At 46.7% G+C, this 27255-nt stretch overlaps 1 protein-coding gene across 2 annotated transcripts in view; it reads left to right on the top strand.

Moving 5' to 3' along the window:
- The window catches only part of LOC146208651 (uncharacterized), a 295550-nt gene that overhangs the window by 118346 nt on the left and 149949 nt on the right, over positions 1–27255 (top strand). For both annotated transcript variants that reach the window (XM_084595733.1, XM_084595723.1), the window contains exon 5: positions 1583–1638. In XM_084595733.1, coding sequence (XP_084451859.1) covers positions 1583–1638 — 56 coding nt within the window. The remainder of the gene's footprint in view (positions 1–1582; positions 1639–27255) is intronic.

Below are 27255 nucleotides of genomic sequence, written 5' to 3'. Positions count from 1 at the left end.
CTTCGCTGGCCGGCCTGGAAATTCGGGCAGTTGTACCCGCTGAGCGCTGCAAATGCTCTCTAGCACCGGGCTTACAAGGTCTAGTCCTGCTTGTGACTAGCGGCTTGCGTGTGTCGTAACGTCCGAACCGAGTGACGCAAGCGCTCATTCAAGCAGCTCGGAACGCGTGATCTGCATTCCTCCAGCTGGTGACGATCTGCGATACGTTTTTTCTTTTTTTTTTTGTTATTATCGGGGTAAGAACGTACCTTGTGCATGAAGCAACGCTTGGAGAGCAGTTGGTCCAGACGAGCTCGCGGCGGGCAGTGACCTCGCTTCATCAGTCCCCGTCATTACGTTGTGATTCTCTGGGTGACTACGGCTGGTTGTTTCGGTATTACGCTGCCATCGTTTTGGAAGCCTAGGCTCTATGGCGGACTATGTCGGCGCGCAGTCACAAGTGCAGGATTTTGACATTGTGCTTTTGAAGCTGGTGCAGCAGGTAGCCATGTAAACGATGCCGTTCTTACGCTGTACTGAGTGGCACTGTAGTGCCGCCGAGCATGTGAGCCAGGTGGCGGAACGCGGAATGGCAAATCACCCAGAGGGGAAAAAAAAAAAGAAAAAGGCAGAGAGGGCGGTGAAGAAGAAGATAATATGTGAAGGGGGAAAAAAGGAGGACGTTGAAGCAAAAGCCCTGGGCCTGGGAAAAGAAGCGCTCGCGAGACGTGCTAAAGAAAGAATGGCCTCGCGTGGAAAGCCATTACCGTCAACGTGCGCACGCGTCGTCCGTGTACTTTTCTTCTTTTTTTTTTCTTTTTGGCGTCGTGCGTTAAAACATGATGAGGCAGTGAAAAGAGCAATAAGAACAACCCGGTGAATGTTCGCCGCCGCGGCCCACGTCGCGTCTGGGCACCGCCACTGAAGAAAGATAAAAAAAAAGTTTCGCTGAAAATTTTTGCTGTCGTTGGAGTTTCTCTAATTTGAGAAACAGAAAATATATGGAGGACCTGATGGTGGGGACAGGAAAGCTTTTTTTTTCTTTCTGCTAATTTGTCCGACCTTTACGGCAGTGGGCATCTTGCCGAAAAGAAAGCGCAGCTTAGAGCTTTGGAACAGCGCGCTAGCCAGCGCAGTGCCATAAAAGGGGCTTGAATTATATTAGGACTCATTCCTGTCTAGAGCGCGATCACTATGCTAATAGCCAAGGCCGCGAGAGCTGGAAAGTCGTCTAGAAAGGGTTAGGTTGTCTGAACAGGCGTGCAAATATTCTTCCTTTCTTTCTTTCTTTCTTTCTTTCTTTCTTTCTTTCTTTCTTTCTTTCTTTCTTTCTTTCTTTCTTTCTTTCTTTCTTTCTTTCTTTCTTTCTTTCTTTCTTTCTTTCTTTCTTTCTTTCTTTCGTTCTTTCTTTCTTTCTTTCTTTCTTTCTTTCTTTCTTTCTTTCTTTCTTTCTTTCTTTCTTTCTTTCTTTCTTTCTTTCTTTCTTTCTTTCTTTCTTTCTTTCTTTCGATGAGTCGCAAGGTCTATATTTCGGGCTCATGCCTGAGAACAAATGTGTTTCCTACCTTTGTGGAGATACATCGTTTCCTTTGTTGTGTTCCAGGTGCCTGAGTCCTCGAGCGAAGTACTTCTATGAACCGTGCCCCTTCTCGACAGCTGGTAAGTGCACGCATGCGCTGTACTACGACTGAGAGTTTGTGTCTAGAAGTCCACGTTGTCGTCATTAGACATGCGAAAACGTTGAAGGTCCCGTTCAACCGATGATCCGGCCGGCATCGTCATTATGTCGAGAAGACCCCGATTTGTCGTAGGGGTCGTGACATCGCAGGTGTTGAAATTGATTAAAACGCTTAATAAATGGTAGGGTCACAACATGGCTCTATATTTATTACGGCATGTAAAAATGTAAATTAATTGTGCTGGAAAGAAAACTTTGGCGGTATTAGACAAGGATTCGAACCTATGACCCTTCGGTCGCGAGTTGGGTGCAGTACCCATCGGTCATCGGTGCTCCTTTTTACTTTATTGCCCTCGGTCATCGATGCACGCCCTTCGGGCTTGATTAAAAAGGAGGCCTTGCGTGTGTCTTCCTAAATAAATTGAAAAAAAATCTTCCGGTGTCTGCGAAGAGATATGCAAAGAGGACCCGGACTGCTGAAGGAACCCATTAGCGCTATCGCATTATATCCTTAAGGCGGAGCTGAAGTGTTCCTCGAAAATATATATATATATATATATATGCGAAGTAGCGTAATCCCTTCCACTAAAACAAACATCGCCTTTGGCAATTTACCAGGCCATGAAGATTATACGTTCGCTATCCTAGAAAAGTGACTCCAAAGAAAGAAAGCAGTTTAATTGAATGCTGTGGTAAACATACGTCGGACGGACCTGGTACTTTTTTTTTCCCCGGGTACGTCAGTTTTGGAAGGCGTACGAATAGGTTCGGCACCACGGATACAACGGCATGTTTTCATCGTAACAACCTAGGCAAATTCAATTGAGTTGCACAAATTGCACAATTGAGTTGCGCGCGCGGTGGCTAGCTTTAGCCATATTTTCCCCTTTGTACACACTGGCCGAAATATATGCGCTTACACTTCGGTGCCAACTACTTCTACTTCAAATACGCCAACTGCTTTTCGTCCGAATTAGCTATATAAGCGACCGCTGAAAACGGACACCACGTCAACTTCCAATAGCAGCTCTCTAAGGCTCACCGGTGCCGAATTCACGCGGTTTGTGCATCAGTATGCTACGCATGATGCAGCTATACTTGTTGCATTAATGTTTAAAAGCGCTCGTGTTTACTACGAAGACGTTGTTTCGCGCAGAAAAAAATCACAGCACGGCGCTAGAAACGGCGTGCGGCTCCTAGCGTGGGACTGTGGAGGCCCGGAACTTTATTTTTTGCCCACCACAAGATGACGCTGTGTGGCATCACTTTGGTGGATAAATAGCAGGGAGGGGACACATGGGAGCTAAATCGAAATTAAACACGGGTGTTTTGAAGATAATCCGACACAGAAAGGAAAGTTGTCGAAATTGACGCACTCTCTAAGTAAAAAGCATAAAAAGGAAAAGGTTGTGCATGGTGATGACTATGACTAAAAGAGACGCTCCTAACATCCACCCATCCATCCTTCACCGCTCCGTCTTCATTCTAGCATTTGATTTTTGTATCCTCCAATGTCTTCCCTTAAATACCCAAACAACATTGCTGTCCGTACGAAAGCGGATCAGTCGTGCTTCTGGCTTTCTAGCTGTACATTCATGTATTGCGGTGCAGCGCACCTTCGCCAAGCTCGCCGGCCTGCTGGTCGATCGCCGCTGTACCAGCTTACGTCTCTAGTAGATTACGCATGCTTTTGCCATGGCCGTATGGTAGAATCTAAAGGAAGGATTGAATTGGAAACATGCTACTCCCCCCGTCTACATCTAAGGAATAACTAGCATAGCATTTCATACGGATTACACCTATTACAAACGGGTGCTCTGCAGTCTGCACGGCAGTGTGCGTGTTGTGTCGATGCTCGAACTTCGGAGGTCGGCACAGGATTGAAGACAGCGCAGTAAATGATAGGACGACGAGGAGACCAAGGTGACAGTTTAGTGCGATGCGAAATAAGCTGTCACGTCACCTGCTGCAGTCGCTTGCATACAACATGCGTGCGTGACTGCTGCACTCGCCGCAGCAGTCACGTGATATGCGTCATTGTGGGAATGCAGCTATATGCTAGAATGGGTGAACCCTTCTTAAAAGCTCCTGGCGGAGCGTCAGGCACGGTAGCAAGCTGAATGCGGGCATGCGTTGGATGTAACTGTAGCTGAATATATCCATGGGCCTATATCGACGTCCGCCTTACCTCTACCTAGAAACGAATGGGTACGTCGGAATTACCTTTAGACACTTCCTTAATTGAACCTAAGTGTAGCGTTTTTTTATGTTTGTCAACACTGCGACGGCAAGTTCTCGTGCGACATATTTTGCCACGTGGCCACGGCTCACGTCTAACTGGACGCCTGGATCTTTGTCCGAAAAAATTCCAAGAGCACTGTGAAATCTACGCTGCAGAAATGGGAAAGCCGGAGTGTTGCTGCTGCGCACGGTGCATCACATTTACTCATTACCCTTATAAACTAAATGCACCGTCATTGCCATCGCTACTGTCATCATTGTCAATGTCACTAATTGAAGCGTCATTGTCGTCGCTACTACCATCCTCACGGTAGACAAGGAGAATTATAATATGCGTTTCATGATCACGGGCGTGACACAGTGCTGACGTCATCAGGGTGATTCATAAGTGACACACCAGCTTACAGATCCCACGCACATCTCGCGCACAACTCTCGCGCACGGGTTTTCGTTCCACGAGCCTAGAAAGGCTTTCGCTATGGTCCCTGGAAATACTCTCGCCTTAAAAGCACTCCACAACTCTATTAGCTTTCCGCGTTAAGTGATGCCTACGAACTATGCAGCTGGCATTTGAACCGTCGCTTCACTTCAATTCATTAGAAATATGGACGCATCTGGTCGATAGGGAAATGGCAAGGCACGAATCATAATAACGTGTCATTCACCTCTCCTGCGGTTTATTCTGTTTTTCTGGCTACGAGCCTGCAGTGTGCACAGAAGTAGCTGCCGAATGTCGGGCCTTGCACCTCTTGGCGCCTCCGAGCGAAACCGTTCAGTGCCGGTCGCGGTACGCTTCAACGAGCCAAGTGAGAGTGGACACGCAGCGCGCTACGTGCCTGGATTCTCGGCGGAGCAGTTCGCGTGACTCATGACCTTGCGTAGGCCTGCGCGGGTGGCTTTTCCGCAGTTCGCTTCTCGTTCTTTTTTTCTTTTTTTTTTTATTCGCGCTTCGGTTGGTGGCGCTATCTAGCGGAGTCTTATGAAAACGGCGCTTGCTGGCTTCGTCTTCGGCACTCGCGGGCACTATGCTCGCGGAGGAATTTTTTTTTTTTATTTTTTTTTCTCGAAAAGTTTGCTACAAGGCATACGTTGAGAAAGGGGGAATGGGATGCAGGAGATAGAAAGTTAAAAGAAGGAGTGAAGTCCAGTTGCGCTTAGGTATTCGCAGATGTTGGCGGTGTGGTTGTCCATTGTCCACTTCTCGTATCCGGCAATTGTAGCTCTGTTGAACCACTGGTTGAATATGCATAGTCCCTGACTGCATTGTAATCATAACGTCATATCAGTTATTTTGTTGCTTATTTTGCTTTCATCCTCACGTTTGAGCACAAGCGATATTTTCTTGTAATCACATGCTCTTATAACTTTAAGCCTTGCTTAGGCGAGAATGTTTTAGTATTTCAAGGATGCTTTTGTTTTGAAGCTTGCGTCACTTTCTGCACGAAGTGATGTTCTTACAACAGCGAACTTACATTCATCAAATATCGCATGTATCGGCGCTTTACGCCTCTCAATGGTCTCGGAACGACCGTCCCGTAAACCATTTCCCTTAAGTACCTAATTTTTTTTTTTTCACGTTTCATTTGGTGTCGATAACCGTTAGACATTGAAAAACGAAGCACTGAACGTGCGTGCTGTCGCCGTATAGCTCATCATGGAGTCATTGCAGGAAAACACGCTCCATGCTTGGAACATTGGCGTGGTCCGTGAAGTGGTCAAGCTACTTACAGAAGCAGTTGTTGGGCGAGTGGGTGTTTTCGATGATCCATAGCTACAGCGCAAAATACAGGACAGAGATGGAGGTACACCACACAGCGCTGTGTGGTGTCCCTCCTTCATCTCTGTCCCGTCCTTTGCGCTGTAGTTATGGATCAAGCTACCTAGAAACTTGGCTGATAATTAATAGACATTTTGCGTTATTCAATTAGAAGAAGCATCTCGAAGGGACGGATGCTCGAAGGGACGAAGGGACACTGTTCGGACAGTGTCATGATCAGCCCGACGGCGTAATTTCTATCCTTGGCGTTAATGAGCTGTGATGCGGCTGCGAGAATTTGTGTGTGTGTGTGTGTGTGTGTGTGTGTGTGTGTGTGTGTGTGTGTGTGTGTGTGTGTGTGTGTGTGTGTGTGTGTGTGTGTGTGTGTGTGTGTGTGTGTGTGTGTGTGTGTGTGTGTGTGTGTGTGTGTGTGTGTGTGTGTGTGTGTGTGTGTGTGTGTGTGTGTGTGTGTGTGTGTGTGTGTGTGTGTGTGTGTGTGTGTGTGTGTGTGTGTGTGTGTGTGTGTGTGTGTGTGTGTGTGTGTGTGTGTGTGTGTGTGTGTGTGTGTGTGTGTGTGTGTGTGTGTGTGTGTGTGTGTGTGTGTGTGTGTGTGTGTGTGTGTGTGTGTGTGTGTGTGTGTGTGTGTGTGTGTGTGTGTGTGTGTGTGTGTGTGTGTGTGTGTGTGTGTGTGTGTGTGTGTGTGTGTGTGTGTGTGTGTGTGTGTGTGTGTGTGTGTGTGTGTGTGTGTGTGTGTGTGTGTGTGTGTGTGTGTGTGTGTGTGTGTGTGTGTGTGTGTGTGTGTGTGTGAGAGAGAGAGAGAGAGAGAGAGAGACAAAATTCAGATTTTCTCCTGATATACTTCAATGCGATCCGTGCATGTGGATTGCACTGCAAGACGGAATTAGGCATATATGTATAGTCAAGACAGACACGAACAGCGCCCATGAACGAACAAAGCGAGATATTTTACCTCTGAAAGTTTAGCTGCAGTTATTGGCTAGCCAAGGTCGTGTTTCTAGCTAAAGGGAACTGCCTACAATGTTTATAGGGACTTTAATTTAGGGCCTGTCGAGGCCGGCACAAAGTGGTAAACCAGTTTTAAAGGCTGATGCCGTTTAAAAGTAGAATAGTGCGGCATGTGCGTGGTCGCGTTTCAGTGACTAACTGTATGATCAATGAACTAAAAATAAGTTGATTAAGGAAGAAATAATATATCGCTAGACTGTCAGTATATAAATAAGCTTAGGCTCTAAGTTTTCTTAATTTTGAGTGGTGTCTAAAATGCTGAACACCAAGAATAGGCGTTGAAAAGCTCGTTGGGATGGCTTTCCCGCATTGCAAATTCTTTATAACGGTCTCGTTGCGCGTGGCATCGTCATCGAAATCGGTTAACATTTTCTACATTATCGAATACCCAAACGGCGTCTTCGTTTCATGCATAAGAAACATATGGCACACTATTTTACACGCAAACACTGCGGGAAAGCCAACTCAGTAAGTTTTCAAGTGCATTATTTACCTTTTTTTTTTTTTTTTGGCGTTCAATATTTCTGATAATGTTGCATGATGCAATCCATATTGAGAAATCGGTTGGAATTTGATGTTGATGGCCTTGATTGCGCAGTAGGGAAAAAAATAGACACTGCGCAAACGCGCTAAAATTATCTCTCTACTAAGTATGAAGTTTCAGCCGCGAACCGCCGTCTTCTAAATTTATTTTTTTCGGCGTTGTCGTTGTCTGCTATGTGAGCAAAGAATCGCGAGCAGTCTGTGGGAAGTAGTACAGTTGGCAGATGATTTGTCTTGTCACTGATTGGTCGGCGGCAGGTTGTGTGACGTCACGAGACCACGTGACGTAACCGAGTTGGCAGTTGGTAGGAGTTGTCCACTCGGGCACAGCTCCTTTGATATGGAAGGTTGAAACGAGGGTCGTACCTCGGACTCTTCGAGTCCGCAGTCAGACATACGCTCACTACATTTAGGCCAAGAAGGCACATCAGTACGGCTTGGTTCAAGCAGGGCTTCACATCCATCTCGGATGGTCTTCCACATAATCTCGTAACTTACTTCTGTATGCTAATGATCATGTGTGAGACGGCAGAGGCACAGATTAAGGATTGTTGATTAACCGAGGAGCAAAATGCTCCAAATTTTTTAGAGGCCATCGCAACTGAGCTCTGCAAATTTTGGAAGTATATTTATCTAACTCAGCGGTTCTCCGTTTCGTGAATAAATGTGGCGTACAAAGAGAGTCCTTGAACCACGCGTCGTAGTTTCATGTTTTCTTTCAGTCGATACTTGCCCAACCAGCTTCTCGCGGATCACTGGGACCCAGTCGTCTTGACAGTCGCGTGTCAGAGCTATCTTTGTGTGGAGGTCACATTCCTGTTCGCCTTAGCAATCTGCTTCCAGAACCAAGCCTTGGCGTGATATCTGATATTTTCTTTGGCAGATAAAGCATAGTGAGATACAACTCGTGAAGGGCAGGTGCCCTTGAACGGAGTCGACCTTGTTCTCATTAGGGCATGGTTGATTCGCTTTTGCCATAGCTAATTCTTTTTAATCTGCTTCCCGTTTTTGTGCGGTTAATTCGCCGTCATGAAAAATTATGCGTCATGAAAATTTGTAGACGCCATTGGCTAGAGGAACTCTTTTCAGGAGTCTTATTCTGCTTCGTTCTAGCAAGATACTTAAGTAAGTTTTATAAAGACCATTGGAGGTGTGCGGAAATAATCACTGTCCACCAATTCGGCTCCAAACAAAAGGTTTATAACCAGTGACCCCGTTTCACGGTCAAGTGCCATCATTTTCAAAATGTTATCACATCTGATGCACTGTCCGGGTGTTTCTGTTTCAGTGGGAATTTTGTTTTTAATTGATCAGTCGTAAACTACGTGATGACATTGCGAGTGTAGCTTGTTTAACTCTAAATAACAAAAAAAAAAAAAAAACACATCGTAGGTTTGTTATTCAAGCTGTTGATAGCACGATACAACGTAAATATTTTAAACGCGAATATAGTTACAATTCACAACTGTAAGCATTCTGTGAAGTTAACTATTTTAAATGTTAAACATGTTCGTCAACTTTCGACTCTGATGTATGAAAGTATCTCCTTGTTTTTAATTCTAAAGTACATTATTCATTTTTTTTTAAGGCCGATATTAAGTACGGAAAGGTTTAGAAGATGAGATGAATATCAGAAGAAAAAATGTTTGGGCGTTTTGGTTCATTGTCACACAGAAACCATAGCGCTATGCTTTCTGTATGCGATGAATATGCAAGACACTGGGTGCTTTAGCATCTCTTTAGCATCGTTCGTCGATCTCCTTTACTATTTTGGCGAGAAACAAAACAAACAGAACGCACTGCGGTAAAAACTATAAGGAAGCATTAGTTATGTGTAGTCATGAATGTCTATCTTTCAAGTATCGTCAGTCTTCGTGGCGTACCACAGTTCAATCTCATTGCATACTTAAATGATTACTCTGGTGTTTCGATTCTTGGCATTTGTCTACAAGCGGAATTCAGTTTCTTGTTGTTATTAGTCATCATCATGATCATCATGATCATCATCATAAGCCTGACTATACCCACTGCAGGGCGAAGGCCTCTCCCACCTTTCTCCAATAACCCGGTTCTGTGCTAGCTGCATCCACTTGACCCCTGCGAACTTCTTAACCTCATCAGCTAGCCCACACTACTTTCTGCCGCCCCCTGCTACGCTTTCCTTCTCTTGGAATCCTTGTTTGTTACCCTAAGCGAATATAATATATAGTAGTAAATTTCATTTAAAACCCAGATAATTTAGGACGATTTCTAAAATGTGTTTGTCATTTACTCTATTTTCGTCTGGGTTAGAGCGTTTTGCTTGAATTGTCAATATATGCTGATTAGTTAGGTTGTGCACTTAAAAGTTTTGAATTTGTGTTCCTGCCTGTTATTCTCAACGTGCACGCCTCTGTTACCTTTCGTTTATCATTCTATTATTATTAATGAATATAAATCATGCGTAATCGAAAAGAAAACTTTAGGCGACTGCACTGGCACGTTCACTAATTAATTTCATTGCTCATACACTACGATACGAGATCTTTCTGGCGGAGCTGTTTGAAGAGGGTAATTAAAAAGCGCTCTCTCGCGTACTTTTCTGTTCCGCGCTCTTCGCCTAGAAAATAGGTCTCGCTAACTTTCCTGACAAATCACTCTTTTAATCCAGTCGTGTCTCGCCGTTCTCTAAATCATTTGCGGGTTAGCCTCCTTAAGCGTACGTTGTTTAAACACCGCCGGAAGAAAAAGAAAGAAAGGCTTCGCTCTTTCCACCGCGAGGTATGGAAGTAACAACATATAAGCCTGTAAATCAGTCGGCCGATTGGTGAGCCGGGCCCGTGCGTCCACACGTGTTCGTCTTCGTTCTGTCGTTGAGTACAAACAACGTCGCTGCTGCCCTAACTCGGTTAAGTCGACGGCGAAAGTCTCAAGTGGCGCGCGCTAAACGAATTATCTCCTCCCTCGAAGGCCACCGCTGCGCGATCAAAAGTGATTTCGTGTTCTAGGAAGCTCGCTCGGAGACAGTGTTGACCCAGTGGCCGACAATTTCCTCTTCCCGGTCTTGGAGTGAATTAGTACGGAGCTACGTAAACTATATGTAGAACGGAAGGCAGATTGCGATGTTTTCAACGTCACGTTTTCATTGATGTCAATTTGCTTCGAGTGTGGCTGCCGCTTAGGGCTGAAGCAGTGATCGTTTTTGGAGTGGATTTCCATGACACGAACATCGTTAGACTTTCAAATGACCTTAGTGTATGGCTGAAAGGTGAAAGTTCATTGACAGTCAAGGCCAGAACCAACTGCAAAATGGTTTGTTTGTTTGTTTGTTTGTAGGGTTTACCGTCCCAACGCGACTCAAGATATGAGAGACGCCTTAGTGGAGGACTCCGGAAATTTCGGCCACCTGGGGTACTTTAACGTGCACTGACATCGCACAGCACGCGGGCGCCTTACTTTTCGCCTCCATCGAAAAGCGGCCGCCGACGCCAGGATTCGATCCCGGCATCCTTGTGTACAGTAGTCGAGTGCTCTAATCACTGCGCCACCTAGGTGTGTTCAAGAATTACGACACCCCAGGTTTCGTGCTTATAAGAGGCAGTATACACACACACTGGTATTGAATTAATACATTCATTCGCTCAGCATTAGTTTATTTCATTAGTGGTCCGCATTTCGTTATTTATTTTAGTCGTGTTTTGTGTCCGAGCTTGTTAAGCGTAGAATTATCTGTACAGCACACGGACTGTTTCCGAAAGACGGTCACACCTCGGTCGCTTTTGGTGCGTCCATGCAAGATACATCGTTTTCTGGTTTTCGCGCGCTCTGTATTTTGCAGATAAAAAAAGCCGCTACCCGCGTACCAGTGCTGTTCCTTGTGACCTGCGCTTTGTGCTTCCGTTTTCAGGCTTTCTCGCCGTGTTCTCAGCGGGAGCGTTCCGTGCGAAATCTGGCCCGATGTCGCGGATGCTCTGTGGCTCGACATTGGAGGCCGGCTCCACCGATTGACCCCTATCGATCGCATCATTCGCGGAAGCTCGCTAGCTTATCTATCGATAGTTTAGCTACGTATTGCCACCCGCGCGCGCGCATGCCGGGTTTCTCGGTTTGTGTGAATTTTCCGGGCTTGATTAGAGGGACGGGAGCGGCGCTTCAGCCACCAGACAGGTCCTGCCCTGGCGTCGTTGACTTCTATCTTTCTAGCTTTCTATCCTTTTTTTTCTTCTCGCAGGGAACGCCATGTCTCCAGGGAAAACGCCAACAGTTTGCATTGGGGTTAGCGATAAGATAGAGGGAGGGAATGAGTTGAAAGTTGTGTTGAAAGTGACCGCGCGGGCTGAAGCGAAGGCGGAAACGGCCGCATCTGGCTACTTTGTATGAGGCGTACGGAGCCCGGCACGTCCTGCATAAGATTGAGATTAGCTGAGTAGCTTTCGCTGCTGCCTGTGCCACTCTGGCGCGGGTGATTCGGTACGTGATGCCGCCTGTGCCGGCTTTCGACGCGGGACGTGAACGGGGTTGCGCTTGCTTTCTACGTAGTTTTCCCGTCGTCGCTATAGCGCACGTATGCTGCGCGGACACGCAATTTTGCGCCTGTGTTCGTGCGGGTAAACCCGGTAGAGCTGGTGCTTTTCGGTGGCGCGCGCGCAGTTAGCACGGCACTGTTTTTGTGTTTTCCGGGAATCGCCCGCTGTTTGTTGGATTGTGCAGCGGCGCCAGAGATGATAGCAGGTTTGTTAGGCCGTTGAACGCTTTGAGCAATGGGATATAACGGCCAGCTTGTTTAGTTACGGGGCAGTGTCGGCGTTCAATTTCGAAACGCCGTGTGGCGTATCGAAGTTTCTCTGGTTTCGGATCGTGCGCACATTATTTGTCGCTCCGATGGTGTGATAGCCTTGATGACTTTTCCTTCATGCCTGGACGGTCGATAATGATAGGTTGTGTACACGCTTCTCACAATGTCGGAAACATGCAACGGTTGACAAGCTGCTTTCCCTAAACAATTAGGAGGCCAATGTCGCTTCCTCGTTTCGTTGATTGGCTCGCCATGAAGGATTCGTGCGATTGCTGCAACAATTCAGGCAATGGATTTCGGTGAAAATATCGGGAGCGAGGAAAACCTTAAAGTTTGTGCATAAAAATGATGTGCACGAAACGATCGCCACAAAAACTTCAGCTAACGTTAAACTTTTTTTTTTTTTTTTTTTTTGCGAGAGCTGCGTTCAGTATACCAGCCGTAAACTTATGTGCTTGAATATTGTATTCTTTTGGCCTATGGACAGGCTACTTTGTAATGCCTTGTGACAAAATTACTCTATTCAGTGTGCTTCGCTAAAGAATGACTTATGTGCTTGTACATATGCATGGAGAAATAAATAACCACTTTTCGGTTGTCTGCTTTTGATTTCGAGTTTTATCCGAATTTCTCACATTCCGAATCCCCGTTCCCCTTCCCCCGCTGCAGTGGCTAGCACTTTACCCTCCATTTTTCCCAGGGTTTTCGGTGGGCCGCTCTCACTTTCCAAGTTCGTGACTGCGACGAAGTAAACTACCGTAACGAACGGAGTTTTTCCTCGAGGCGCCGGGGGCACCAGCCTTAAAGAGTCTCATTTCTCAGGCGCCAGAGAGCTATTTTAGGTATACAGTTTCCCTGGCGTGTACGTTTGTGACTCGTCATTCGTTAGGCCCTTGCAGCATACTAGACTATAAATATATTTGTACCTGATTATATCTGCGTTATATGAAAAAAGCTTTCAGGGAAAAAAAGCATTAGCCGCACACAAATCACACAAAATAATGCAGATAAATAAAATGCTCCAGCTCGCTTTATTTATCGCAATTTTGGAAGAACTATATAATTACGGATCTATCGTAACAATAGCAAACTTGTCTCCGTCAACACATGATGACAGCGCGAACCCACAATGATGTGAGCGCGGATCTAGCTGTAATTTATTCCTTTCTGATGCCACGTGTATATATATATATATATATATATATATATATATATATATATATATATATATATATATATATATATATATATATATATATATATACACGTGGCATATATATATATATATATATATATATATATATATACATATGCACGCTCACGAAACAGCAGCATGAAACGGAAAAGAACAGCCAGGAAGACTCGAAGGCAAGAAATAAACGGTTGTAAGTCAGCGCTCGTATCGCTATTTGCACTATATAAATGCAAATTTGTTATAGGAAAGGAAAAGAGCAATATCTGTTACACATCTCCATAGGCGCCTGAACCGCGCCGTAATGGAATGGAGAAAGTTGAGATCGAAAGAAGTGAGAGAAGGAGGTGCCGTAGTGAGGGCTCTGGGATACTTTCGACCACCTAGGAACCTTGAACGTGCCCTGATATCGTACTGCACACGGACTCGTGGCTTTGCAGGGGGTGCTGCAGTGATTAGGGCGCTCGACTGCTGTGCCCAAGGATGCGGGATAGAATCCGAGACACGACGGCTGCTTTTCGATGGAGGCAAAAAGCAAGGCGGCCGTGTGCTGTGCGATGTCAGTGCACGTTGAAGGTCCCCAGGTTTCCGAAATTTCTGGAGCCCTCCACTACGCCGTCTCTCATAGCCTGGGTAGCTTTGGGACGGTAAACCCCATAAAGCGAACCGAAACGGAACCAGCATTAATTAGCCTTTCTTGCCCCGCCGCGGTGTCACCATGGTTAGATGTCTTTTCCATGGTTCACCATGGTTCTTTTCCGACCGCTGGCGGCTGCGTTTCGATGGAGGCGAAACTGAGAGGCGTCCGTGCGCTGGGCGATGTCAGTGCATGTTAAAGATGATGTTGCGACTGTAGATATTTTTACATATTATTTTTTATTTTATTTTTCTTCAATGCAAAATTATTGGAGAAATGCCTATGCATTTTTATTTCAATTGGATACTTAGTGGCTCGGGCAGAGGCTCTTTATTTTTCTTTACTTTTGCATGTCTCAGCATAGAATATATATGTAGTAAGAAGGAACGGGGAGAGGCTTATTATTCTACTTTCTTTTATGGTTTCCTCACCATATTTATGTAGGAAGAAGGAAAATAAAATGCACGATCCTGTTACGGGCTATGTAGCTGAACCAACTCCGCCGCCTAAGCTTGTGGACAAAGGAGAAAATACCGGAGAAAGAAAAGGAAGAGCAGGAGAAGAAGACGCGCGTCGCAACAGCTGTCGTCCGCCACCGAAGCGGTGGCGGGTGCAATGACGGTCTACAACACGTACAACCGCCGGTGGCGGGCGAGCTACTATTCGCAGCCCCCGTAGGACTAGGAGCAGCCACCCCCAAAGGTCCGCAGGTGTTCGAAATTATTCTGCAGCCCTCCACTGCGGCACCTCTTTCGCTCTCCGTTTACACCTCCACTTTCCTTCCCTCCTTTACGGCGCGGCTCAGGTGACCGCAGTTAGTATGTTGGAGTCCATAGACAGACTCCTCCCGTGCCACATATGTATAACGGGTAGAGAAAGTTCCGGAATCGGAGATATAAATTAACAGGTCCAAATGGACAAATGTTTTTTATTGGAAGTTATTAAATGGAAGGGGGGAATGCTACTAAAGCCACCCATAGCCGAGGAAGTGGGCCCGGGGAGACCCCACGTATCTCCCCTGGGAAGTAGTGGAAGGTATCGGTTGTAGAGTAAGGGAAAGTAGGAGTAAGGATGGGGTTATAGGAAATTGGAGAGGAATTTAGGCAGCGTAGGATTTTGACTGACACACAATTCGACTCGAGCTCCCTTTCGGGCCTCCGTAGAGGGCGAGCACTCGCTCTTAGCCGAATGTGCGGCCCTCGGCCCTTAGATCATTCCACCACCACAAAGCGTTTGCCGAGCTTCCGGCGTCTGAGAGAGGTGCCCTTCATGAATCCGCTTTTCAGGTTCCCCGTCCCCCAAGCCCAGTTGCCCCACCCCGACTCTAAGTAAGGCACTTGAGAGGTAGATTTCGCAGCGTTCATCACTACTCCAAGGTACTCGGCAAGTGGCCAGACTTTAATCTGGTACACACTGATGGATACTCTTCCCCGATTTTCGCTCGACAGTGCATGTTGGAAGGTACATTGATCAGCGTTAAGTTCGCTTTACTGCCATCCGTTGCATCATGCTTCTGTCCGCCTCGTGCTGGAGGTCATTGCATGCTACAGAGGATGCTTCCCACGAGATCACTTGGCGAATTGTTCGCCGGCTATTAACCGTTTCCGAGGTCGGTTTTCGCGCCGTTCCAGCACCTCTTCTTGTGCCGGTCGCTTTCAGGGCATTACTAAGTGCTTTAACACTGTTCAGTGCCCCTACTCCCCCGCGGCCACCTCTTTCGGGGTGTGTACTCAGCCTTTAGGCCGTTCCGTACTAGGCGCTTCTACCTGTGTTCCGCCAGTATTTTCCCCAAGTTTCGGTATTACTAGCTTTATGCTACTCTCCACCGTCTTTTTCGCTCTTTCAAGCCAAAGGTGAGTTCCCCAGGACCCAAGCTTGGTTGAGAAAGCGTGGCAGGCGCTGCGCCTTTCATTTCTTGTAAACCAATTTATTATTTGAGTGTTGTCACCATAAAATGCGGCCGCCGTGGTCGGGTTCGAACCCGAGCACTCTGAATCAGTAGCTGAGCGTCTTAATCACTGAACCGCCGCGGCGGGTTTATGTGCGCTATAACTGAAAAGAAATCTGGGAACATTTTTTATTTGTTTGGTTACGAAACTAAGGAAAGGTAAAGTTTAACGATAACCTCATTTAGTACGCGGGTCAACTGCGATCAATACGTGAATGAAGTTTCGCCGTTGATTACAACTATTTAGAGCGCTCATTACGTACCTTTTCATCTGGTATAGTTGTCATTTCTTATTTCATTATATACCCAAGTGCTGTCGGATGTGTCGATGTGGTTTGTATTTTGTTTGTAGCTTTATTTGGTTTCACTTCTCACATATGTTGTATCCCGCTCTTAAGTTCTCCCGCAGCGTTCGCGGAATCTGCGAACAAAGAAAAATACATCACGAGTCCGTTCCTGTTTCATCTGCTTTCGGAAAAGCGCCGTTAGCAGTGAGCTTCACGGAGACCTCCCGCTTGGCGTCGAAGGCCGGAAAAGTGGGGCGTACGGCTGTCTACCGTGCTCTGCCGTCTGTTGACCCTTGCGTCCGTTCACTCGCGCCGTGTCATTTATGCGGTGTGCCTGTAACGTGAATCCAGATTGTGTGGGCGTCGTACGTACGCGGGTACTCAAGTGCTGCGTGTGCGTGTGAACTCCGTTGCTCATGCAGTACTTTAATGCGCTGTCGTTATGCAGGATTTTGGTCTTGCTTGCAGCTTTTTGGCACATTGAGCTGGGCATACCATTTTAAGCTTCGAATTGTGCTGCATTTTCGGGAGCTAGAGGAATGGGTGTTTTTTTTTTTTTTATATATTTGGGCAAATTCGTGGACATGGCAGCAAAATACCTGTCAGGCAGTTTTAGTAACGTAGCTAATTGGGGCGTTTACATGATGTATGTGAACAATCAAGCATAAAAAAAAAGATGCATATATGTGTCGTGGCTTTATTATTTTTTTTTTCGATGCAAATAAAGGCTACATGAAAGTTGTTTCTCGCAGCTTTTGACATTTTTTTTTTCTTTCCACATTTTTTCTTGCGTTTAGGGGAGGGATGCATATATCGGCTAGTTCCTATTTAAATTATTAACGGTGTGAGTATAATCGCACAGAGGATGGCTAACAAAGTGCTTGTGGCTCTTCAACGCTGTGTATGCTTCGTGACTTCTAATATTGCTGAGTCAACTTTGTGTGCCGTTCTCACGAACACTTTCTCAGCTCCATGTCCTCCTTTAGAGGTTCGCTGAATTGTGTAAAATAAAAAGAACAAATTCGGTCAGAGTTTGATCTCCCAAATAAGTGCAGTTACCGTCTACGCGCTCTTCAGCAGTCGTCCTTATTTTATTCTTCTTCTTCTTTTTTTTTTTTTTTTTTTTGCGACCGTTTTATTAGTTCTGGGAAGCCCCAGCAGGAAAGACCATTATGTATAATGCCGGGATATCTCCCAAATTGGGCGCCGAAAACACTGTAGGACCTTTTCCGGAAAGTTCAGTAAGAAATAACAAACACGTAACAGCGAATGTGTAAAAGGAGCGGGCTGCCGCCTGCCGACCGTGCGTGGCCGTTTGAACACATCGCAGGTGTTGTAAGTTGCCAAATTGCCGCGAAATCTATCTGGAAGGCCTCCGACATTTGCGAGATTAAAAGGGGGAATGGTTTCCGCTGCAAAAATAAAGTATAAAAAAAGAAAAGTTCTCCCTTTTCATTACGACTTTTCGTTTCCCGGACGTCAACTGTATCGTAGCTTATTATATGGCATTGGTTTCGTTGGAAGTTTCACATAAATGGGTCTTTTGGAACGTGTACGGTTATAGTGGCGGTTTAAAAAGACGAGTGGCCTGGGCTCTAGTTTCTCTCGCTCGGCGTAAAACTAAACGAAAAATGGCTTCGTTTTACGAGGATAGCAAAAGCCGAGTTCTGAAAGTGCCGGTCCTCACTTTGTCTACGTTTTTATCCAATTGAGGAGCGATCGAATTCTTTTCGCCCCATTGATTGCGGCCTGTGACGAATTCATCACTTCCTGCGTTGCACGTTTTTCACCTCCTTGGAGCTTTTTCGTTCGCAGTCTCGATTCAAGCCTTGCTAACAAATTTTTTAGATCGTGGAGTCTCTGTGGCAGATATTTGAGCGTTTCGTCTTTAATTGTTCAATGAAAGTATAGTAGTGGTTCCGGAAAAAAATACGCTACTTTAAGAAAATGTGCTTATAGTTTGCTTCTTTGTTGGTATGATGTAAAACTTAGTGACACACCTGTAGTTTAACTGTGGAGACTGACCTCGGTGGTACGGGACAGGTGTGTGTCTTCAATTTGTTTCTCTGTTTTATGCGAAGCATATTACTAGAGCTAAGCCTCAGCTCCTCGAGCGCGGCGGTGTCGCCACCACTGACCTTTCATGACCTACCACGTGATGTGTGACGTCACGGCAGAGGAGAGACCGGGCTGCATCTCGCGCCGTCGAGCGCGGCGTCGCCACCAAGGAGAACCACGTGATGCGTGACGTCACGACAGAGGAGAGAAGGATCTACATTAGGTCGACATTAGAAACAAATCAGAGATCCGTTGGACGATTAGCACTAGGTGCCCACGGCAAAACTACAAATGATGCGGTACAGGGAGATATGGGCTGGGCATCTTTCGAAGTGCGGGAAGCTCAGAGTAAAATATTATATGAGGAACGCCTGAGGAAATTGGACAGTAACAGATGGGCAGCTAAAGTATTTAAATACCTGTACCTAAAAAGCGTTGACTCACAATGGAGGAAAAGAACTAGGAAACTAACTAGTAAGTATTCTAGTAACAAGGACGGAGAAATAAAGAGCATTAAGCAACAGGTGAAAAACACAGAAGGTAAAAATTGGATAAATTCGATGGAAATAAACAGAGTGTGGAATTATACCGAAAGTGGAAAATGCAGATCAGGAAGGAAGATTTCTTTGATAACTCAAGAGGCAGTGCCCTACTTTTTGAAGCTAGATCAGGGTGCCTTAGAACACGCAGCTACAAAAAGCAATTTAACAATGGAGATGACGCATGTGCTGTATGTGGAAACTCCAGTGAAACAATTGCCCATATTATACTCGAATGTAATGGTAGCCATCCGGAAGTTGGTGCAGGCGCAATCACTGTTCCTGAAGCTCTGGAGTTTAGAGATAACAGTGGCCGGGTGAATAAACCGGCGGTGGAAACTAGCAAAAAACGACTGGAAGATTGGTGGCTTAAAAGCAGAGAAGTGACATAATGTTAGTAATGTAGGAACAAAATTTAATAAATAGAATGCTGGTTTAGTTAACCATTATGAATCAATAATTAAGATATAGGGAGAAAAATGAGCATGATAGCTACTGCTACCACCCCGTTTCAAAGGGGACGCTCCTATATTCCATCCATCCATCGATGCCAGAGCGGCGGTATATAAGGGTGGTGCGTCTGCTTCTGCTAGGCAAGCTCTGATAAGGCTGGGACATGTAGACCACCGCTGCTTGCGACGGGGGCTGGCCTGGCACCGAATTTTTATCTGTTGTAGGCCGTCATTGCACACGCCACCACTGGTGGTGGACGACGACTGGTGGTGGACGACTGCTTTCTTCTCTATATTCTCCTCTATCTGCACGAGGCAGCGGAGGTGGCTCAGCTACAGAGCCAGTAGCAAGCCCGTGCATTTTCTTTTCCTTCTTCCTACAGCCACAACAACAACAACAACTGCTCGGCACACACGGGGTTGAGATGCCTCCTGAAGACAGGGCTGCCCGTTGGAATGAGAAGCGAAAGCTGCGGTGTGCTACAGAGACCGATGAAGAGCGTGAAGAAAATTCATAATTGTTGATCCCTTCAGCACGTCGATGTTCTAAGAGCTTTTGGTACGCGTACATATTCGCGTAGTGGTAATCGATCAACGTTGGCCCGGGGCTCGTCATGTTCGTTGTGTGTCGGTAACGCAGTTATACTACCGTATTTTCGAGATGAGCGAGTCATGCTATTGCCGAGTTTAACCAAGGAAAACCGTGTATTTCCGAGTTTAACCAAGGAAAAACCGTGCATTTCCAAGCCTAGCCACCAATATGCTTCGCATCTGACTAGGCTTAGCCTTAGCTAAGCCTCAGCATTTTTTTTTTTCTTTCTAACAAGAGATTCGTGTAAAGTAAGATTGTCATGGCACTAATATAACTGCAGTGCCTATTGCGGAAGACTACTCTAAAACCTTCCTGCATGCTGCTACATTACGAGATATTCGAATTGATTCGCCACCAAAGCCGGCTCCAAATGTCAGTACTTTCGAAAACAAGACTGGGCTTTCCAGTGTACAGTGTAGTGCAATGAGCACCAACATCGCTGTTACTTGCGCGTCTGCGATCGCTCGTAATTATGTCTAGCTTCATTCGTTCGACAATTAGCATGCGGGTTGAGCACCATATTCACTGCGTTCATTAACATCCCGAAGGTGCGTCATAAAAAAAAAAAAATATCCGAGAGCACTGTGGAATCTACACTGAAGAAATGCGAAAGTCTAAACGTTGCTGCTGCATCATATTTGCTCTCGTTATCACTATCAAGTAAATGCACCGCCATAATCATTGCTAATGCCATCATTGTCATTATCACTAATTATAGCCTCATTGTCATCGCTACTATCGGCCTCGAGGTAGACAAGGAGAATTGTGATGTTTTTTCGGTTTACGGCGTCATTTGATTGACAGCTATAGTGGAACAGGACGCCGGACGCCGTGAGGGTAGGGCATAAAGGCTTTCGCTTTAAAAGCGTTGCCGGCGTGCAGCATATTATGGTTTTACTGTGTTTCCAATTTGTAGAGGGCGGGCCATAAATTCGCTGTGCGCAGACATTCAAAACTTTAGTTGTTAGTGGTGCTTATTGCATTGCAAGGCGTTTTTCTTTTTCCTCTCGAAATTAATCATCAAACCACTGTGTAACAAGGTTTTGGCCGTGCTGGCACATCAGACCGAAACCGCGTGCCTCATGCACAGCCACGCCCGCCCGCACACGTTGCTAGGCGACGTGCGCACTACGTGACCTAGCTTGTCCAATCCGAGCTGTTTTCCGTGCTGTTCTGGCTCTTCCGCCCCCGTTGCATTCAGTGCGTCACGCAAGGCGTATGCCTTCGAGTGACGTGAACATGCGGATCTGGTTACATGCGCGGTGTTGGTTCGACGCGCTGGCATCGCGGCAATTCTTTTCGCCGCACGCACGCACGCGCACCCACGAAACCTGCTTCAAAATCCATCCGGCTACTCCAAAACGCACATTTAGCTGCTTCGATCTGAATGTGCTCCAAAGTGACTTACACCACTTTGACATCTTGATCTTCAGAACATAGTAATACGTCGGACAAGGCCATCTTGGCTTAGTCCAGAGTGTTGTCTTCCCCGGTAAATACGTCGTTTAAATCATGCAGTTCCTTCCAGAAGGGCCGAAAATACACGGAGGTTGCGGCGTTTCTATCGGATTCACCTTCGCCGAAAACTGCTTTATCAGGCAGGGCCTGACCGCTACACGCGGGAAAGTCCACGTGTTTGTCGGTGGTTGGGTCTCCCATGCACTCGCATTCGACGCGGACGTCAAGCGCTAGTCCGGGCCAAGAGTGACAGCCCATCTGGGGCGGCAAGCCGGCTTGTCTTCAAAAGTGCCCGCGTCGATCCGTCAACGAAGGTGGCTTCCCTGACCTTGTTGGCTGCTGCGCGCACAACCGTTCACCCCATTTAGAACGCTTCGCTCGGGCACGGCGCGGCTGCAGAGCTGTCATTCTGCTTGTGCCAGACATCTGGTCGGGCCTCCATCTGCGCTCTTACCTGTGTGTCCCCGTTAGCTAAGCCGGCGAGGAAGGACCACGCGGGTTTCAGTATGTCACACTTCCTAATGCGGAGCTCAGTGGCCTCTGCTTGGCTTCTGGCTGCCATTTTGTTTATTTAGAGCTTCTGCTCTCCTATTCATTTTACCCGAAAGATTTTTCCAGCAGCTGTGGCGTTATGGGGCTAGGAAGCATTCGTCTAGCCGCGTTTTATTTCCACGGAGGATCGCCTTAAGCTGCAGGCATGCAACGCCGGTAATGCCTTTGCAATGCAAAGCTCAATGGAATGGGCCGTATAAACGCGGCCCAATGCTTCCCGTCTTCCACCTGCTCATATCCAGCACGCACTCTTTCAAATGGGGAATGTTGTTTGGATTGCGAGAATATTTAAAGAGGCTGAATGCTTCTATTCTCGGTGGGTTGTTAATTTCGTGCTACACGGGCATGCCGTCGTAGTCAATCCGTTGCCGTAGTAAGTGCGCCAGAAAATCATGATCCTTGTCAAGAAGTACGACTGCACAAACGTAATCGTATTTTAATTCGCCCCTTAAACTGCCAACTGCGAGTTTGTCGAACCAGAAGTCATAAAGAGATACACGTCTGTTCAAACGTATACTGTCGGGATCGCCAGTATCACAGGTTTTTTAAAAAGCTTAAGACTAAATAAAGGCCTCCGTGTGCTGCACGATGCCAGTGCACGTTAAAGAATCCCAGGTAGTCGAAACTTCCGGAGCCCTCCACTAAGGAGTCTCCATAGCCTAAGTCGCTTTGGGACATTCAGCCTCATAAACCAAACCAACCAAGCAGAGAAGGAGCGGAGCGCTACTTGTTCGTTGACTTCGTCTGTGGCTTTTCCACGCTTCATCCTTTGAAATATATATATATATATATATATATATATATATATATATATATATATATATATATATATATATATATATATATATATATATATATATATATCAGATGTGTGCGTATGAGGAGCGGGGTAGTGAGGGAGGGAAGATGCAAGAGCTCTGCCAGTCTTATTGAAGCCGCCGCGCTGCCTGTGCCCGCGCAACGAAAGGGTGCCTTAATTCTCCGTATAGCGAACTCAAAGCGAGCACCCTCGACCCCGATCGCGCTTTTTAGTTCACGTTGCTTGTGCCCGTCGAGTGTAGCTCGTGTGTGCATACGCCGGTGGGTCCCTTCAGCTGGTGTGATGTCAACGAGCAGAGTGAAGTTGGTCTGCTTGCGCGCTATTCCGTGCTGCGTTGCCGGCTTCCTTTGGAGATTGCGAAGTGCGTGTAAACATTTCGTAGGCAGTGTTTGGGGCGCCTCCGTCTGAGAATCTTTCTTTCTTCATTTATGTTTCCTTTCTTTCTTTTCTCTTTCATTACGTCGCTCGTTCGTTTGGTTTCCACGTCCTCTTTTTTTAATTTCACCCTCCTCTTTTCTTCTCTGTTTTTCTTTGAGTTTTCTTTCGTTCCTTCTTATTCTCTTCTACTTTTTCGTTGCGCCGTGGTCAGGACCGTGTCCTCCTCTCGCTCCCGTTCTGCACTAAGGCGTGTGACGCAGTTAGCTGTTTTCTTGCTTGCCTGCAGCCGCCGTTTCTCCAAGTAGCCAGCCGCGGCACGTAGTGAGTGACCCTCGGCCGTCTCGGCGACGGAGCGTGCGAATCGGCCACTCTCGTTCAGCCTGGACGCGCGCTGACCCGGAGAAGGCGGGGGCAGAGGGAGCTGGCGGACGGTTATGTTCGTGTATTCCACGATTGCTCTTTCTCTTTCATAGCCGAGACCGCCATGCCCCGGAGGTTTTTATCATTTGTGGCGCGGTCCACTGCTAAATGGAGGAGAAAATGGTGGGAAATCGTGGCTTGCCGGCGCTTGCGGTGTTATATCAGAGACGCCGAGGGCGAAGTTACAGAGCAAGGAAAATGAGAAGAGTGTGGAATCGACTGTGGAATTCACTGGAGTTTGTGTTCCCTGGTGATGACTGTCTGCTTTCTTTTTTTGTCTGTGCCCCTTTTACATGACTTTTAGTAGAAGTTTTGTCTTCACATGTGTTCAGTGCCGGCCGGAATCGTCGCAATTAAAAAAAAAAGAAAAGAAAAGAAAATGGAAAGCGTCTCTAGTTATCAGTATTTTATGTGAAAGAGATACATTGTTAGTGTATTTGCCTACGAAATAGCTAGAGTATAGTTACATATCAAGGAAGACAGCAAGGAAGAAGGTTGACTTCTTTATTTAATTTGTAGCTTTCATAGATGGAAATGTATGGCTGTAATATTTAATACTCGAAAGATTGCTGATTCTCTTTTGTGTCTTGTGCTCCTAACTGGCAGATTTATTTTAAGCATTATACAGTAGGTCGTGATTTTAAGCACGATCTACAGTAGGTCGTCATTTTAAGTATGGTGTGATGGCTTTTTCCACGTATGCAGTGCTGACTCGATGCTTTCTGTTATTAGCCTGTGCTGACCATCGCGTTTAAGGTTTCTCAGAGCTGACACACGTATGGACGAAGCAAACACCGCTGACGTTATTGGCCGCGTCTAGCGTGATCAGTTTGTTGTACTGTGGTCATTTCTTCTCTCTCTCTCTCTCTCTCTCTCTCTCTCTCTCTCTCTCTCTCTCTCTCTCTCTCTCTCTCTCTCTCTCTCTCTCTATCTATCTCTCTCTCTCTATCTCTCTCTCGCTCTCTCTCTCTCTCTCTCTCTCTCTCTCTCTCTCTCGGAAAATGCGAGCCATCCTGCTACGGTTAACGCCGTCACTCTGCGTCCGTCCAAGCAGCTGGGGAAGGGGCACGCGTTTCCTTTGTTCGGTGCTTCTCTGAGTACGCTCGCCGCTTGCACACCTGTTGAAGTCGGGGATCCTCTCGGAACATGCACTGTAGAGCAAGAAAACTAATCGCTAGTTTCGATTAAGGGTTGTCAACTTAATTATAAGAAACCGTATTTTCAGTAGTGGCTATAGAGGAGATGGTTGTACGTTTTCTTTGCTCCGTAGTCCTGTCCGCGTTATCTGTCATAGTTGAGTGTGATTTTGTTTATGCATTACTTTGTGGATATGCACGGGGCTGGTGTGAGGTCTTTCTCCGCGCTGTCTCGATCTTTTCGTTACCTGTGTCATGAATAGCCGGGTTCTGTATATACGTACACGGTTGTGCACGTTATAGCGCAAAATGCCACCCCTCAAAAGTTTTTTTAGAAGGCGCTCTTCAGGTGCTTGCTGCTCTGTTGGTTCCGCTTTGCTGCTTTGTGAAGCTTGATGAAGGCGGGCCTCGAAGCCGGAAGAGTGTTCGTAGCGGCGAGTTCACACGCACCACTTCTTGTCTGCGGAGGAAAAGGCGCGCTGGAAAACAAAGCTGCTGCGTGAGCAGGTGCTTAAAAATAGTCAGAAAAGTTAATGACGCAGCATAGCTCGAAGAACAAAGTTACAACCTCTGTTCTCTCCTGGCTTGAGGGAGTGCGCGAAATGACACGCGGTAATTGGGGTGAAGCACATGCTCTGCCCCTGGCGGCTCTTTTGTCAGCGGATGCCTGCCGGGAAAGTCCTTTGCGAGCGTGCGGGACAGGAACCGATGTCCATATGGCTGTCTCATCGCGTGGAAAGCGGCGGTGTTGAGGCATTGGACACGGCAGGCCTAACGGCCTCCTCGTCGACGAAGTACTTCCGCGTGTTCCAGCGGTACCTTCAGCGAGCTCCTTGGTTCGGAAAACCTGCCGGTCTGTTCCTTTCGCTGTTAGTAGGGGCCGCGCAAAATATGGCATGGGCTGTTGGCGGAACGCTTCCCATCGCTATTTTGCCGCGGGAAGTGCGAACTGCTTCCATTTGAGCGTTAACTCCCCAGGGAACGTACGCGTGTTCTGAATGTTCGCGATGTTTTGCGTTCGACAAAGCACAGTTCATTATTGCGAAAGCACTAATGCGGAGGATACTGCCCCCATCAAGATCTTGTCTAGCTTGCTTGTGAAGCAGCTGCATAACAAAGCTATGTAACAGTTTGCCAAGCATAGTCGTAACGCGGTACATATAATGGATCACGCTCTGTTACATGGTAACTACCAAAGTTGGCCCGGGCTGCCACTGAAAATTGGCCTCGACTAAATTGAACCAACATTTGCCGTCCAAGTATAATGGAGCGTGCCCAGTTAGATGCTCACGAACAAAGTTATCTTGGGTCACCTTCAAATTTACCACGCAACGGTGACTCAGTAGTTGGGGCGTTCGACTACTGTTGGGGCGTTCGACTACGAGGACCCGGGTTCGAAACCGGCCACGACAGTTGATTTCTGGTGGAGGTGAAAGACGAGGTGCACGTTTACTGTGCGATGGCAGTGCACGTTAACTCAGGTCGACGAAATTTCCGAATCCCTCCACCATGGCGTACTCATAGCCTGAGTCGCTTTGGAACGTTAAATACAAAATTTGGCGCTGGTCACCCGAAGATTGATCGTGCCCAAACTGAACCAAAACTGGTATCGAAGCGTAATGGACCGCGGGCAGTTAGATGGTCGCGCCAAAGTTTGGCACGGGTCACTCAAAAATGGACGAACATAAATACACCGATTGGACTGTGCTTTCGCGTGAGTCACCTGTGTAATTAAGCGGCGGTGGTTTTCTCGTCAAGCTTTGGTGCATATAAAAAGACCAGCCTGATTGATTGATTGATTTTTAGGAAGGGAAAGGCGCGGTAACTGTCTCACTTGTGTTCTGTGGACACATCAGCCGCGCCGTAAGGGAAGGGAAGGAAGTGGGAGTGAAAGTGGAAAGAAAGAAAGAGGAGCCGTAGTGGAGGGCTACGGAGTAATTTCGACCACCTGGGGATCTTTAACGTGCGCTGACATCGCACAGCACACGGAAAGACCGGCCACGCGGCCACACGGGCCGTGTTTTGTGGCGAGAGGTGTGAACTCTTTTCCGTACTTTTGACGAAGGCTGCACCACGAGAAAGAAATCAAATGCCAACCGGACTACTTGAGCATCCACGCTAAAGTACACAGCTGATGTCAGTGAGGTTCAAACGTGGTTCGCACTCACAAGCAATGGTCGTCGTTATTTCACTGTGTTGATCTACCGCGTGTTCATCGTTGTGATTTTATGATTGAAAATGTCCGGCTCGCGACAAAGCCGCTCACACGCGGCTTTGTCAATTTGTGAAACGACGAGATTTATAAACAAAGATCTAAGCCTCGCGCGAGTGTTTCTACATTGTTCCAGACTGTCGTAATCGCTTTCGGCGCCTTATCTGGCTAATCTGATAACATCTCACATCGCGAAGGGATAATGTCACCTGCCAACGGCTGTGAGCGCCAACAAATGGCATAGTAATTCTCGGGGCGAACAGCCGGTAGGGATGCTGGAAGCCAAGGTTAGTGTAACTTGGATATATATATATATATATATATATATATATATATATATATATATATATATATATATATATATATATATATATATATATATATAATATCCTTGACAATCAAGATGTTCGCTGTGAATCTCAGAACGCTTTAAAACTTCCGTCCGAAAATTGCGAGTTGAAAGTGTCTCCGTTCATGGTCAATTCTTTAAGAGAGACCCCCCTACATGGAGTAATGAGAGGCAAGGAGGGGAGGGGTGGGGAGAGACGTTACACGTTCGAGAGACGTGCTTGTCCTC

The sequence above is a fragment of the Amblyomma maculatum genome, chromosome 1 (genome assembly GCF_055883805.1).
Source record: "Amblyomma maculatum isolate TAMU_Amacu chromosome 1, ASM5588380v1, whole genome shotgun sequence".
Lineage (NCBI taxonomy): Eukaryota > Metazoa > Arthropoda > Arachnida > Ixodida > Ixodidae > Amblyomma > Amblyomma maculatum.
Note: the sequence above shows the minus strand (reverse complement) of the source record. Positions and strands in the feature narration are given on the sequence as shown.